General features: G+C 33.5%; 1 protein-coding gene across 1 annotated transcript in view; it reads left to right on the top strand.

Moving 5' to 3' along the window:
* Positions 1 to 17029, top strand: part of Kifap3 (kinesin associated protein 3) — a 190547-nt gene that overhangs the window by 121681 nt on the left and 51837 nt on the right. The window contains exons 10-14 of the mRNA XM_023701945.1: positions 4619 to 4731; positions 6247 to 6412; positions 7038 to 7163; positions 9984 to 10082; positions 12291 to 12376. Of these exons, the coding sequence (XP_023557713.1) occupies positions 4619 to 4731; positions 6247 to 6412; positions 7038 to 7163; positions 9984 to 10082; positions 12291 to 12376 (590 nt within the window). The remainder of the gene's footprint in view (positions 1 to 4618; positions 4732 to 6246; positions 6413 to 7037; positions 7164 to 9983; positions 10083 to 12290; positions 12377 to 17029) is intronic.

Here is a 17029-nt window from a genome sequence, read left to right as displayed (position 1 = left end):
GATAGATAGATAGATAGATAGATATGAATTAACCTAACCAAGGAAATGAAAGACCTCTATAATGAAAACTATTGTATACTGGAAAGAAAAAAAAAAAAAAAAAACTAAAAGGTCATTACAAAATGGAAAAACTGCTGTTTCTAGATATGTAGAACCAGTAATTGTCAAAATGGCCATACTATTAAAAAGCATGTAGATTTATATGGAACAGAAGGAGACCCAGAATAGCAAAAGCAATCCTGAACAACAAGAACACAGCAGAAAGTGTTACAATACCAGATTTCAACTTATCCTACAGTGATCAAAACAGCACAATAACAGGGCCAGCCAGATAGCTCAGCGGACTAAAGCACCTGCTTAGGCAAAGCACAGGGGCCAGGGTTCAATCCCCAGTGTGCTGTGCCGGCCCCGCCCCCACTGCCTGCTGAGACAGTGATTGAGACTGGGCGTGGTGGTGCTTGCCTGCAATCTCAGTGCTTGGCTGAAAAAAGGAGAATCACTAGGAGTCCAATCTACGTAGCAAGATCCTATAGACCCTGTACTAAATACAGTAAAAAAAAAAAAAGCACAAAAACAGACATAGTACTGGCACAAAAATAGAAATGAGGGACAATGGAACAAAGGAACCAAACACATGCATTAAAGAAAAGATAGGCTTTTTTAAAAAAATGGTGTAAGGAAAACTTTATCTATATGTAGAATAAATATTGACCTATATCTCTGATTCTGGACTAAAATAAAATCAAAAGGAATCAATAACCTAGATATGAAAAGAGAAATACTGAATCTGCTAAATGACAATATAGGTAAAACTCTTTAAAGACAGTGTAAACAAGGACTTTCTGAACAGAACTCATTTGCACAAAAAATAATTGACAACCAGTGAGATTATATCAAATGAAAAAGCTCTGCACAGCAAACAACAGAATAAAGGTACAATCTACAGAATAGGAGAAAAAATTTCTAGCTACTCCTTGGATATAATCCTATATATTAATATCTTCAGGTGTTTCATCCAACAGCAGAACACGTTTTGCTCAGCAGCACACAGAACTTTTCCAACATAGATCATATCATAAGCCATAGATAATGTGCTTAAATACATTACAAAAGAACTAAAATAATCCCATGTATTATACCAGATCTACTGAAAGAAACTGTAAATTAACACCAAAAGACACAACAGAAACTATGCAGATAATGGAGATTAAATTATAAATTATTGAACAACCAGTGGATCACAGAAGAAATCAAAGAAGAAATGAAAAGTTCATAGGATCATATGACAATGGAAATACATACAATATACCAGAACCTATGGGTCACAACAGTTCTAAGAGAGAGGTTTATAACTCTGTAAATACACATGTAAAAAGAAGAGATGTCCCAAGTGAATAACCCATGGATTTATCTCTTTAACTCGTAGAAAAACAAGAATAATTCAAATCCTAAAGTAGTAACAGGAAAAAAATTAAAAAGATTAGAATGGAAATTAATGAATCTGAGACCAAAAAAAAGAGCAATGAACGGTAGTTGGTTCTTTAAAAGGGTAAACAAGACTGATAAATTCCTAGCAAAATTAACCAAAAAAAGGAAAGAAAAAAGGACTGTATCAACTCATTAGAAATAAAAAAAGGCGAAAATAGTATCAGACATCACTGAAATCCAGGGGCTTATAAGAAACTACAATAACATATATTCCAGGTATAGAAGAACTTTACCTCAAATTGATAAAAGCTGTTCATGACAGATTTACCTCCACCATCATACTAAATGTAGAAAACCTGAAGGGAATGCCTCTAAAATCAGGAACAAGACAAAGATGTCCACCATCACCACTCTTCTTCAGTGTAGTATTTAAAACTTCATTAAGAGCAGTAAGGCAAGAAAAACAAAATGATTTCAATAAGAAAGGAAGAATTCAGACTGTCCTTATTTGTAGATGACATATTCCATTATATGTGAGACTCAAAAACCTCCAGCAGGGGCCAGGGAGATAGCCCAGTAGAATAAGCGCTTAGGTCAGGAGTTCAATCTCCAGTATTACAAAAGAAAAAACCTCCCCCAGAAGACTCCTGGGACTCTTTAAAAAACAAATGCAGCAAGGTATCAGGATTAAAAAATCAGTAGACAAAAATGAATAGTGTTCCTGTGCACCAATAATGAATCCACTGAGAAAGACATCAGGAAAATAATCCCATTAATAGATATAGATAGATAGATAGATAGATAGATAGATAGATAGATATGAATTAACCTAACCAAGGAAATGAAAGACCTCTATAATGAAAACTATTGTATACTGGAAAGAAAAAAAAAAAAAAAAAACTAAAAGGTCATTACAAAATGGAAAAACTGCTGTTTCTAGATATGTAGAACCAGTAATTGTCAAAATGGCCATACTATTAAAAAGCATGTAGATTTATATGGAACAGAAGGAGACCCAGAATAGCAAAAGCAATCCTGAACAACAAGAACACAGCAGAAAGTGTTACAATACCAGATTTCAACTTATCCTACAGTGATCAAAACAGCACAATAACAGGGCCAGCCAGATAGCTCAGCGGACTAAAGCACCTGCTTAGGCAAAGCACAGGGGCCAGGGTTCAATCCCCAGTGTGCTGTGCCGGCCCCGCCCCCACTGCCTGCTGAGACAGTGATTGAGACTGGGCGTGGTGGTGCTTGCCTGCAATCTCAGTGCTTGGCTGAAAAAAGGAGAATCACTAGGAGTCCAATCTACGTAGCAAGATCCTATAGACCCTGTACTAAATACAGTAAAAAAAAAAAAAGCACAAAAACAGACATAGTACTGGCACAAAAATAGAAATGAGGGACAATGGAACAAAGGAACCAAACACATGCATTAAAGAAAAGATAGGCTTTTTTAAAAAAATGGTGTAAGGAAAACTTTATCTATATGTAGAATAAATATTGACCTATATCTCTGATTCTGGACTAAAATAAAATCAAAAGGAATCAATAACCTAGATATGAAAAGAGAAATACTGAATCTGCTAAATGACAATATAGGTAAAACTCTTTAAAGACAGTGTAAACAAGGACTTTCTGAACAGAACTCATTTGCACAAAAAATAATTGACAACCAGTGAGATTATATCAAATGAAAAAGCTCTGCACAGCAAACAACAGAATAAAGGTACAATCTACAGAATAGGAGAAAAAATTTCTAGCTACTCCTTGGATATAATCCTATATCTAGATTTTATAAAAACTCCAAAAATTAGGTAATCAAAATAAAAACCACTATGGGCAGTTAAAATAGATCACATGGAAAAAAGCCTAAATGACCAATTGCATTGGGGAAAAAGTGTTCCGCATCTTTGGCATTAGAGACATGCAAATCAAAGCAACACTAAGATTCCACCTTATCCAGAAAGGATGGAAGGACTCAAGAAATATCATGAAGGACTCAAGAAATAACATACTGGTGAGGTTTTGGGAAAAAAGGAACTCTTTGCACAGTTCATGGGAATGTTAAACTAGAATAAGTACTATAGCAATCAGTATGGAGATTCCTAAAAAGCTAGCAATAGAAATTCCACTTGACCCAGCTATACCTCTTCTGGATATCATCCTCAGAGAGTTAAAATCAGTTTTTAGAGTGATAACCTTGAGACCAAAATGAGTCAGGTACAGAAAGTTGCATATTACATGGTTTCTCTTATATGAGAAACACAAAGGATAAAGAGCAAAATAAAAATTAGATGATAGAAAATGGAGGTAGACATATTTCAGATGGGAACAGAATCTAGGAATGAATGAAAGAAAGAAGAGAATAGAAAATAAAAACGGGTAGAGATATGCTATGTATACGTAGCAACTTCCTAAGAATTTATTCATTGTGTATATCAAAAATACACTAACAAAAACTTGAAAACAAATATTTAAAAAGATGTTTTAATGGGGTCTGTTACAATAATACATGCATATACCCATGTTTGTAGCAGGTAAATCTCAAAAACAAAATACATGTCCAACAGCAGAATGAGTAAAGGAAATGTTATATATACACACTTTGGAGTACCACTCAGCCATAAAGAAGAATAAATTGGAGTCATTTGTAAGACAGTGGATATATCATATATCATGTGACCATATGCTAAGAGTTACCATTTTAAGTTTGTTACCGTTTCTTTTTTTTTTTTTTTACAAACAGTGCTATACTGATTATCCCTTCTCTGCATCTTTATGTATTTCTAGTTATATATTCTTATAAAAAATTCCTAGAAGTCCAGTTTTTCTGGTTTCATAGTGTTTTTAAAAATTCATAGTGTATAATGCAGACACAAAAAGGCACCAAGTGTTTGAGTCTATTAATATGAAGATCTGTATCACACAGAGATAATCTATATTCGAAAAGAGGAAATAGGAAAACAAAAATGATTGTATTTTAGGAATAGGATTAACAGAGGCAAACTTTCTATGGTGAATGGAGATACTCTGTTGATACGGGTTTTGGAGATACAGGCATGTAAGTTAATCAGATTGTACATTTAAGTTTGTGCATTTAGTACCAGGAATAAATGTTTTATATTGACAAAACGATGAGACTTGAAGAAACCTAAGATTTAGTGAAAATTTTTCTGTTTTCTTCTAGGAAATGGGCTGAAGATGCTCATGAAAAGGGCTCTGAAGTTCAAAGATCCATTGCTGATGAAAATGATTAGAAATATTTCCCAGCATGATGGACCAACCAAAAATTTGTTTATTGTAAGTATTTTTGGCCTTCTGTCTATTAAAATGGACTATGAATGGGTATATAACTGTTGCTAAGCTTTCATCAAACATTTGTATACCAGATTGGCTCTTCTACTCAGGAAATAGGAGAACCTGTACTGTAACATCATGTAACTCACTTGTGTCCCAAATTTTCTGATCAAGGAGATTATGGGACCACAGAGGAATGTGATCGATGATATAGAGTGTGCCTAAGAAGAGTCACATGGAGAGAAAACATTCTCTCAGGCTTTCACAGAGAGCAAATTGGTCAAGCAATGTCTGTGACTCATCCGTATGGCTGACACTGACAAAGGATCTACAAACTGCAGTACAGGGTTACAGGACAAATCCTGAGGGGACTTGACTGATCTTATTAGATACAAAAGTTACATTTCTTGTTTTATAGGTCTTGCTTTATCTTGGTCTTAACCATCCAGCAGAAAACTATGAAAGCAAAGTATAAAAAGTAAAGCCATATTAATATGGTGAGCTGTAAAAGGCTCAAGTCAACAACTTCTGACATTGCCAGTCCTATGGATAACCCAATACTATTATAGACTACTGGAGTATATTGGATTATTTTGCTGATTTCATGCACCTACGATATTTAAATGACAATAGAATACCCTTCTCTGACAAAACTAAACAAAAAAGGAGGTAAAAGTGAATGACCATTTATCTGTATATTCAAAATAGTTAGGCTATACAGCTACATTCTCTTAATTCAATGAATAAAAAGATTTGTTCTGATAGTACTTTTGGACAGGATATCATGTCTTCATCTTGTACAATGAATAACCACTAAGACAATAATATGTGATGTATTTATTATTGAAACTGTCCTACTAATCGTTTTTGAAACTGTCTCATTACTATTTGTTTCTCAATAAAATTATTTAAAAACTAGGATTACTTAAAGGAAAGATTAAAACCTTATTTGGTAGTTTTTAATATACATATATGATAAGGTTCTTTGAAGAAAACAGTATACAAGACAAAACATAAATGTGGGAGAGTAAAGGAATCCATAACACTAAAGGACAGAACTATACATTTCTTTTTTTTTGTACAGGGAATCAAATACATTTTCTTTGAAGTGATGAAATATTACCTCTAAATAAGACTGAAAGATTTGACCATGTATTCTGGAAACCCCGAGCAAAGACTAAAATATTATAAAGAAATATAACCCAAAAAGCAAATAAATAGAAAATTGAAAATAAAAAACAAATTAGCTCTTCTGTTAGAAATTTTTTCTTTATAAAGTTAGCTCTTAGAAATCCCAGTCTACTTTTTGATGTTGATATTATTTTGTGATCTCTGTGCCTGACACCTCCATGCTCACTGCAGTCTTGCCTTAAACTAGTTCACCACCAGCTCCCTCAGCAACGTACCTCAAGATTTGTAGCACAAGGGTCTACTTGATAATTATTTTTCTGCTTATCACATTATAAGCTTGGTTCATCTCATCAATACTTTAACTTTGTACTAAAATTGTTTTATTAGGATTATGTTGGAGACCTTGCAGCCCAGATCTCTAATGATGAAGAAGAAGAGTTTGTGATAGAATGTTTGGGAACTCTGGCAAATTTGACTATTACAGACTTAGACTGGGAACTAGTTCTTAAAGAGTATAAGTTGGTTCCATACCTCAAGGATAAACTAAAACCAGGTGTGTGCTAAGCATGTTACTTCTGTGTAATCACTAAATTATTTTCTATTGTGGGTAAGGCTCCTAGAGCAGTGGTTTGTGACTCCTGTTAAACCACGCAAATCAAATTCTTCCTACAGCTGTGTTCTCCCAGAATGTAGTCGGTAGGTACACTCTTAACATGTGTGTTCTCTTCTTTTTACTAACAATATATTTTCTTAATAGTAGTTTCCCTTCCCATTCATACCTTTCCTGTTATTTTACAATCTTTATAATCCTGTAAATTTTTAAATTACCAAATAAAGAAATTAGTAAAGGAAATGTTATATATACTTTATTTATACTCCCCCATAAATATTCACAAAGTTTTTTGAGGTAGTTAAATAAGTCTTATTTTCTGTTTACATTATCATTCAGTTTAATTTTCAAAGTTGTATTTCCACCTTTCTATTGTCCCACTGCCACAAACTATCATCAGTAAACGTGGAAAATGTGGAAAAACGATAAATTTATAAACTTACAAGGATGCATTGGGCCTGATATAATAGCTTTCAGTATTTTTTGCTGTTTATTAGAATTTTGGGACTATAAGTGTACTTGGATCAGAACATTTCAATGAAATTTTTCTATGGCTTGACTTTCCTAGGTGCTGCAGAAGATGACCTTGTTTTAGAAGTGGTTATAATGATTGGAACTGTATCTATGGATGATTCTTGTGCAGCATTGTTAGCTAAATCTGGAATAATCCCTGCCCTTATTGAATTGTTAAATGGTAATGATGATTTATTTTCATGCTAATGTCTAAACAGATTAATAGTTAAAATTTTCAGACATAAATGGTAGAGTTTGCAGTATGAAATAGTGTTTAAACTTGTTACATAATCATAGCAACTTAACTGCTGTTCATAAAAATGAACTAAATACACTACTAACTGGAATTAGCTAAAATATTATCAAAGAGCTTTGATTTCAAAGTTAAGAATGTTCCTATAAAGCAGTTCAGCATCTGTTTATAGACACTGACCTCCTCTTCTTGGCCTTAAATAACTAATATTCTATCATTTTTTCCTTTCTATCCAGCTTTGTGTTACCGAGAGTTAGATTTCTTGTACAAACCTTTTTATACTTTTATTCTAATAGGAAAGCTCATTTGGAAGTCATTTGTAAACATAATCCTTTCTACATCCAGAGAGACTGTCCTCTAAACTTCCTGCAGTAATGATAATTTTTCTCTTTTATACTAACCAGTTCATGTAGCTGTTGAACATGTGGCTGTTAGACTGAGAACCTGAATTTTTAATTTAACTGAAATTAGCTAGAATGGCTTATGGCCATATATTGGACAGTGCAGGCATAGTCTTCCCATTACTTTTGTATCACTCTTAGGGCCCAGGGCTTGCTGTACTCCTTGGTACTGCATAAAAAAACTTATCTTAATCAAATATTTGATCCCTATTCTCCATTATCTTGTACATTAAAAGCAGCTAATATGAAAATTTTAAATGTTAATATGATATACCTAAAAATATACACAGCTCTTCCTAAGTCTCAGTCTTTCCTATACTAGGCAAAATATATATGCATTTTATATTAATTTGAGTAGACTTTTTAAAGTATAGCATAAAAAAATACAAAATTATAGAAACTTCAATGAATTTTCAAGTGAACACATTCATTACAGTAGATACATACAGAAATAAAATACTACCAGTATCCTAGAAGTGTATCTTCCCCTCACCCAGTCATTGCTGTTTCCTCCAAAATGATTTCTCTTTTTATTACTGATATGGTAGCTTTGGTTGGGTTTAAAGCAAGACTAGAATGGAATCTGATTTATTTTGTCCTACATTACATTATATTTATGAAATTAATCTATAATATATGTTATATAGAAGTTTCTTCATTATCATTGCTGTTTATACTATTAGAAATAATTAAAAGAGATCCTAGAGAGTTGGGGACTTAAAAGTTCAGTGAAATATAGTTCAAAGAATAAGAATGAACATTTCTGGAGAGTTGGAGAAAGTTGAAGCAAAATAACATGAAACTCAAGAATTGTTGGCACACCATGATTACATTGAGAGAGCTGTTTGCAAAGTGAACAAACAGCCAGTATATTTTACTATGTTGTAATGTTATCTGATGTGAGATGACCACAAGCAGAGGCAGTATAATATTGCTTTTAAGAAATACATGTATGTTTAATATTGAAAAAATAATTATAGCTGTGTGAACGAGGAAGCACTGAGTATAAGAGAGTAATATTAACATCGTGAGCCAAACTGGTTTTAGGAACTTAGAGAAATCATTTGCGACAGATTGAACTTCCAGGAGCCCACAATATTTATTCCACACACCTATGTAGACCAGAAGATCCAACTAGAATTTGTAGCAAACTACCCTATTAGTAAATCAAATTTTATAACACAGACCTAAAGTTAAATACCTATAGTTTTTGTGCTTAAACCCTTCCTTATGTTAGTCAATAGATATCAGCTGGTCTGCTAAATTATTCTTTGTATATTAAACTTCTGTCAGTTAGCCTTTATAATTGTATACCACTCTTTTCACATTATAGAGTGACACTACTTATTTCATGATAATATATGAAGTTTAATTTTCTGAACATTATTCAACAAAATGAAATCCCTTTTTATAACAATCTAGTGTCTATCAACATCTTAGAATTTTGAAGGTGTGAGCTTTTTCTTTTTTTTAAGATAGCCAAGTTTCATTAAAGATAGAAAAAGAAACAACCTTTGCAGAGAAAGTTTAGGCCAAGTAAAAGTAGGAAAAAGGAATATATTCTATAACATGAGGGTGACCCAGTGTGCAAGTGAGAACAGAGTAACCTTTTTTTTTTTTAAATTTATTTATTTATGTGTGTGTGTGTGTGTGTGTGTGTGTGTGTGTGTGGCCAGCTCAGCCCACCAGGGGGCGGGGCTGGCTGGCATGTGGTGCTGGGGGATTGAACCGCGGTCCCTGTGCTTTGCTAAGCTTGTTCTAAGTAGGTGCTTTAGACCACTGAGCCATCTCACCAGCCCCCAGAGTAACCTTTTAACAAGTGGTAATAAGTGTTGTTCCTAATTTCACATTAGGAACATAGAATTTAATTTAATCAGTTTTCACATGTGTTGACAAAAGATAGTAAAGGTCACAGTTTGTATCTCTCAAACCTGTCTTTCCCTTCATTTCTTTAAGGTGTGACCTAATCTTTTAAGATAGCTTTCTTAAGTAGCTTGGTTTAATCTCAAACATAATTTAACTTCTCTTTTTCAAAATCTGCATTTCTTCAGTAGAATAAGCGCAAGGATCTGAGTTCAATCCCCGGTTCTGTTAAAAAAAAAAAAAAATCTGCATTTGTTTTTGTTTTCCAGATTAATAAAATTTTCTGAAAATATATTATAAAGTGTCCTTATGGGACATTGTGATGTCACTTATGAGAAATATCTAGAAATAGATGGTGTTTTACTCATGTATTTAATTTAAAATAGTTATCCTATCTCCCTGTTATTTTTCATTTTTCTCATTCTCTGTCATATTGTTTTTTGATATACATATTCTTTCATGTAAAGTCTTTGTTTTCTTTCAGCTCAACAAGAAGATGATGAATTTGTGTGTCAGATAATTTATGTCTTCTACCAGATGGTTTTCCACCAAGCCACAAGAGATGTCATAATCAAGGAAACACGTATCCTTTCACTGTATACTAAAAATAGGCCTCTTTTGCTTTTCTTATAGTGTTCAAATACTGTAAAAAAACACTACACTTCAAAATAAATTTATAAGATTGTCTATTTTCCATGGAAGCTATTTACCCTAATTTAGGGCAGGTTGAACATCCCCAACACAAAAATCTGAATTCAAACATGCTCCAAAAGCTAATACATTTTATGTGTTGACATGATGCCACAAGTGGAAAATTCTACTTCATATAAAAATCATAGTCAAAACATAGGTGCACTAAAACTACTGAAGAAAATTATCTCAATGCAATGAATATCAGTCATATATTATGGGTAAGTGAATTTCACATTTAGATGTGGGTCCCATTGTAACATAGCCCATTATGTGTGGAATTAGCATCATAAAAATCTGAAACTCTTTGAGATAAAGAGTCAATCTTTTAAGAGGTAGACTATGCTAAGAACAATTTTTTTAACTTGTCAGGAACTTAATCCTATCAAAATTCCCTTTTATTAACATAAATGTCAGAGGTCTTGAGGGCTGTCTTTGGGCCTCATCTAATCTTATTGATTCTGCATTGGAGAAATCACATCTGTTCTCATGACTTCAGCTACCAACTATATTTAGGTACTATCTGCCATATAGTAGACATTTGTTGCTAACAGCTCCCCACATGCCTTCTACCTCAAGAAGTATTGCACAGTAGACACTAAGTGCATTATAATTAAACAGTCCTAATTTTTTTTTTTTTTTTTTTTTTTTTTTTTTTATGGGCAAGTGCTCAACCACTTAGCTATATTCTCAAATGCAAATGACCTGAATTTTAAGTTACCTTTTGCCACTTAGCTGCAAGGACCTCAAAAAATGTGTGTGTAACTTCTTTCGCACTGTTCTTACATCTATAAAATGAATATAACACTAAATAAGACCACCTACTTCGGCTGGTTAAAATATTAGTGGATTTAAAGTGCTTACTGTTAAAAACACTAAAAGGACTCAGTAAGTGGTAGTACACTACATCCAGAGGGCACAGTAGGCAGTATCATCCTCTTGAGAAACAGAATGATTCTGCCTTCTGTATTTGTTGTGGATAATATCAGTATTATCCACACAGTCTCTTAAGCTGTTAGTACATGATATCTCCTACTATACATAATCATTTCCTCTGAACACATTTATGAAGTTTTGACCACTTAATTAACAGGTACTGATGTGTATAATAGGTCTTTGTTGTCAGAACAAGTCTAATTGAGATAGGCAAGTAAATGAGAAATGTAAGGCCTGTAATCAGGTCACAAAGATGTGGGGACATAGCAGTAGTATTCAGCTGATTTGGTATTTGTTTTTAACTGTTGCTTATTGTATATAATTTTTAAAAGCTACTTCCTCCTCCACTGCATAAAATCCTTTATTACCTATATGAATAGTCTAAATTATTTTGCCCCATCTTCATAGTTCTAAACAACTGACCTTAACCTATTTTTCTGTGTGAAATATTCACCCTTTAGCTGCTATGGTTGCTTTTACTTTTTTTGTTTGTTTCTTTCTTTTCTGAATTATTTTATTTTTCTGAGTTTCCTGGTGTATGTTATTTATTCATACATATTCTATAGTAGTGGTGGCAAACCTATGGCACATTTGCTTGCTACAGCAGGCTATTTATTATTAATGAAAGCTCTAAAAGGTTTAACTATCGCTGCTTCATGACTTTTTTTTTCTGTCTTTTAAAATGTTAGAATTCATAGTATGTAAAAATATTTTATTATAGGGTTTTGTTTTGTTTTCCCTTATACTAACCATGGGACTTTGACTATGATTCATGTGTGTGTGTGTGTATGAGAGAGAGAACAATGTTTCCTTGGACTTTCAGGATGAAAAGATAGGACAAGTACTTATAATTATATAGTTCTAGAGCTCCCTCTTCAGTTTTATTCTATTTTCAAACTATGTATGAATATGTGTACTACTTGTTTGAGATTTTCTGATTTTGTTTTCTTTACCCACTTCCAATGTTTAGACTTTTTTTAACCCCTCTATCATTATTTTAACAAATGAAATACTAAATTTTAAATTTTTCTGGTCATTTTCTACTAATGATTTTTAAATTTTAAGTTAAATTTCAATCTAGCATTTAAAGAAATTAGAATTTTCAAATATGATTGAAGAATTACTGTCTCAAATGCAGTTTTTATCTTTAACTACTTGTATGCAGAAGCTCCAGCATATCTCATAGATCTGATGCATGATAAAAATAATGAAATCCGAAAAGTCTGTGATAATACACTAGATATTATTGCAGTAAGTAATTATTCTTTCTACATAAGTATAATAGACTTCACTTTGGGTGGAAAAGACATTGTAAACCTAACTTGTACTATATAGTCGATGATAACAAAACTTTGTATCCTGGTAAGGTTTAGAGAATGCTATTACACCAAATTTCCTTTTAAAAAGTAATAGACTTTGAACTTTAATATTAAGCTTCTTCCTTTAAAAAAGCTTCTGTAGATACTTAGTGTAAGTCTGATATACATGTGGTCTTGGAATCACTTGTTTTTCAGAGAAATTGTATCGGAGCAGGATGTTTGATGATAATTTCCATCAAAATTCATACAGTCAGCTTTACAATTTGTCCATTAAATTTGTGTGTGTGGTGTGTGTGTGCGCGCACGTTTGTGTGTGTATGTGTGTCTTTTGAGGCAGAGTCTCACAATGTGTCCAGGCTCTCTCAAACTTGCAAAAGTCCTCCTTCAGATTCCTGGATGCTAGAATTAAAGTATAGATGTATATTACCACACCTGGCTAGAATTTTTGTATAAATAAAATTTTGCTGACTGTTTCTTCCGTTGTTTGATAGTTTTTGTTACACTCATAGACTTGTTTCTTTGGAATGAAGGAAAAGACCAAAATCTTAGTTATTTATGACATGGAGGTTTTTAACATGCACATCAGGGCTGGTCAAATAACTCATCAGATTAAAACACCTGCAAGCAGGCACAGGGGCTGGGGTTTGATCCCCGGGCCTGCCATGCTGGCCCCACACCCAGGGCACACTGAGACAGCAGTTGAGACTGGGTATGGTGGTGCGTGCCTGTACTCTCAGCTCTTGGGAGACTGTAAACAGGCAGATCACTACAAGCCTAATCTAGTAGTAAGACCCTGAACACCCTGTAGACCCTTCCCTAAAATAAAAATAAATAAATAAAAAACATGCATATTACTGGAGGGACTTAATTGTTGTGCTAGGAACTTGCTGCCCCTACAGACTTTTCTCCAGAAATTGTGCTGCCCTGATGTCTCCTTCCAGAACTTGGATCTTATACCAGGAATGTGCCAGATACTGAATTAGTTTGAAGATTATATAATAGCATATACAACATGTTATGTACAACTTATTGCTACCTTTATACTAAATTATGGCTTGCCTTTTTAAAAGTTTCTTGATTAAAGAGTACACGGAATTTAAAATTTTTAACTTGAGCTTTTTGAACAGATGAGAGTGACATTTAAAAAAAGCGATTAGCAACTTATTAGAAATACATGAAGTTGGCCTTCTGCTAGTTATTTCACTATGACACTGAACAGGCACCATCAGAGCCTTTCTTGTTTGTCTCATTTTACTTCAGAAACTCATCTGCCTTTTTTATTTAACTATTTCATTTCTAGTTTAAATGTAAATGGGCATGAGACATTTAGCTTTGATCTCTTAAGTCAAAGAAACTGCATATATTATTTGTTCTACTGAGATATTTTTTACCTGTAAGCCTAGAGTCCTAGGCTTACAGGTATATTAATATAGAATATTTAATACTCCTATAGAACAGTTTCATGGTTTTTATACTATTTTCTAGAAAATCACTATGTCAATTGTATATAAGCTGTATAATAGGCAAAGTTGTACTGATACGTTTTTCTTTAAACAGTGATGAAAGAGTTGTCATTGTATTATGCATTTGCTTTAGCATACTCATCTACCTCCTGTTGAAGAAATGTAAATAGAAGATATATGTTTAGTTTTATGTTTGTTAAGGTAATTCCAGTTCAACCTTAATATTTAAATATTGATATAAAATATGAATATATTTATTATACAATAAAAATATGCTTACTCTAGTTATTTCTAAACTGTGGGCTCGTCTCATTTAGCAAGGAATCATTCCCATCTTTTTCTCCTGTTTCTTCTGGCTACTATCTTTACTGTCTCCTCCAGAACCAAAGTTTTGAAAAGCTAATCAATATTTTATCTCATTTCCTCACTTCCCCTGTCAGCCTTTCAACCTACACTATTTCTGGCTTCTGCCTCCACTGCTGCATTATAGTAATACTAAAATAACCGTGATCTTCATTTTTCTAAATCCAATGAATATTCTTAGATTTTTTTTTTCTATTTTGTTATCCTACTCTCCTTGATGAAAATTATAAATCCTAGTCAGCATTAAAGTGTAAAATCGGGGCTGGGGAGATAGGTCGGTAAAAAAAAGCACTTGCCTGGCAAGCGCAAGGCCCTGAGTTCAATCTCCAGTACCACAAAAAAAAAAAAAAAAAGTAAAATCACAGGTAAAACTGCATCAATTGATCAAAATATAGTAAATGTTTAATTGTTTAAGTTATTATAGTAAAAGATACATTATCACTATTCTCCCTCAGAATTTTGCTTCAAACAGATCCCATCATTCTTGCCACTTTCCAAAGCAGTTCTGGAAGTCCCATGATCAGAAATACAGAGAATGTTACTCTTGAGTGCCTTCTCATAGGCAGGCTTGTAAAAAAAAAAAAAAAATTCCTATATGTCCTTGTTCACCTTATTCACCAGATCTAGCATGGTGAAACTTCTGTCTCTTCCTTAATGTCAAATTGACTGTCAAAGACAAACATTTTGAATCCATGCAGGACATTGACAAAGCCAGAAGAAGGCTTTCAAAATAGCTTCAGAAAGTGGCAAGAACAATGGGTTAAGTTTTCAAACCAAGGGTATTTTGAGGGGAATTTATAGAAAATGTTTTACTGGAATTTTTAAATTTAAGCATTCACTGTATTTTTCCATCACACTGCATACATTATTTCATAAAGAGCCTTGTTGATACAGGACTTAAAAGAATCAGGGGGCCGGGGAGATGGCTCAGTAGAATAAGCGCTTGCCTGGCAAGCACGAAGGGCCTGAGTTCAATCCCTGGTTCTACCAAAAAAAAAAAAAAAAATGAAAGAAAAGAATCAGCAAAATGAAACTGGTAACTTGTTTAAATAACAAGTTAGTTTAACAGCAAAATGAAGTGGTAACTTATTTTAATAAAGTATTACATCTAAAAACAACTAATTTGGGTTTTCTTACCACAATAATAATCTCAGCTAGCTCATTTAACTTTGTGAAGGCACGGTTTATAAGACTAGAGACTTAATATAAAGATAATATCTATCACACATTACCGTGGACATGCTGATCATTCAGTATGTTTTTGTGTAAGTTAGACCAAAACTCTTCATTCTAAACTGAGGACTTTTATAGAGATTAAATATCTGGACCAATATTTCTCTCCCTTGAAAGAGAAATTAAGCAATTAAACATGTATGTGATTGTCATTTTAATTTTTAAATGGCATGGGAAGATAGTAGGGTTATTGTTTGGAATTTAACTCTGAGAAGGTTTTTTGGAGTATATATTTTGGCCAGACAAATTACAATTTATAGTTCATATTTGAAGTTTTCTTGCAAAATAGCTAAATTTGGCATTTGTAAACTTCATGTGAGAGCAGCTAATGGAATGGGACAATTAAGTGAAAGGCCTTGATCAGAACCTTTAAATAGTAAATGTTCTACTGTGGAAATAGCTTATTTGTTAAATGATCCATGTTTTGAATCTGTATGAATGCTTGGATTTGGACTTAATTTGTAAATTAATCTCAGGCCAAAGCTACACTCTTAGCTTGTTTGGAAGAAAGCTTTGAAAAAAGCTATTTTAATGCATCCTCCAGACAGCTCACAGTTACATTGGGGAATGCAGGCTAGTATTTGAGTCTTTGCATCCAGGCTGTATTGCTCAGCTTGTCCTAGATCTTTTTCCAAGAATAAAAGAGTAAAATTTATATATTTTGAAGCATTGATTAGACACAGCAAAGATGGTGAAACACTAGAAAAATAGTATCTCAGGGGGATGTGAAATCTCTGTCCTGTTAGCACTAGTAATGGCAATAGACCAAACTTCTAAAATAGTTTTAGAAACTCATGTAGGGACTGATAATGCACTTCAGTGGTACAGTGTTGGTTAGCACATGTGAGGTCCTGGGCATATTCCCTAGCACCGCAAAAAAGAAAAAAGGGAACTTTCCTAGGAAATGAGTGGATGGTGGACACTTTTCTTAAGACACTGCTGGATTTTGATTTTCTAGTGCCCTCAGCATATCTGTACTGTATAAGAAATTCAAAATCTGAAGAGAGAATTGGAATATTTGTAGTTCTAGTTCAAAGCCATTTATCTTTAAGGAAACCAGTATCTTTGTTACTTAAAACTGTGTAGAGTAGCGCTAAGAAAAATTAGATGCCTTGTAAACCTTAGGGAAATATGCTTCCTTCAGTAGAGGACATGTCCTCAAAATTATGCAGATATTTCAGTAGTGATGATTTGTTTAATGTAGTTGGGCCCAAGCTCTGAACTGATGAATTGAAACAGATGTGTAATGGTAGCATTCTCTGTACCAGGGAGACTTGCATTACTTACTTGCACTGCAATATGCAGTCTTTCACCTCATTAGCATAGTACTGCCTTTGTGACTAGGTTTCTTAAAGCTTAGTGATGCAGAGAACTGTGACTATAAAAGAAGAGAAGTTCAGGTGCAGATCTACAAAGTTTGGATTTATCCAGCTGTGCCTGGCTTGAGTCTGGCTGCTGTGCTCAACTGCTTCCTGCTGCTGCCCTTGGGGGTGAACCTGTTGTGCCCTCTGGCAAGATGTTCTGCT

The sequence above is a fragment of the Octodon degus genome, unplaced genomic scaffold (genome assembly GCF_000260255.1).
Source record: "Octodon degus isolate 3935 unplaced genomic scaffold, OctDeg1.0 scaffold00144, whole genome shotgun sequence".
Taxonomy (NCBI): Eukaryota; Metazoa; Chordata; class Mammalia; order Rodentia; family Octodontidae; genus Octodon; species Octodon degus.
The sequence above is the reverse complement of the archived record's forward strand: the minus strand, read 5'-3'. Positions and strand labels throughout refer to the sequence as shown.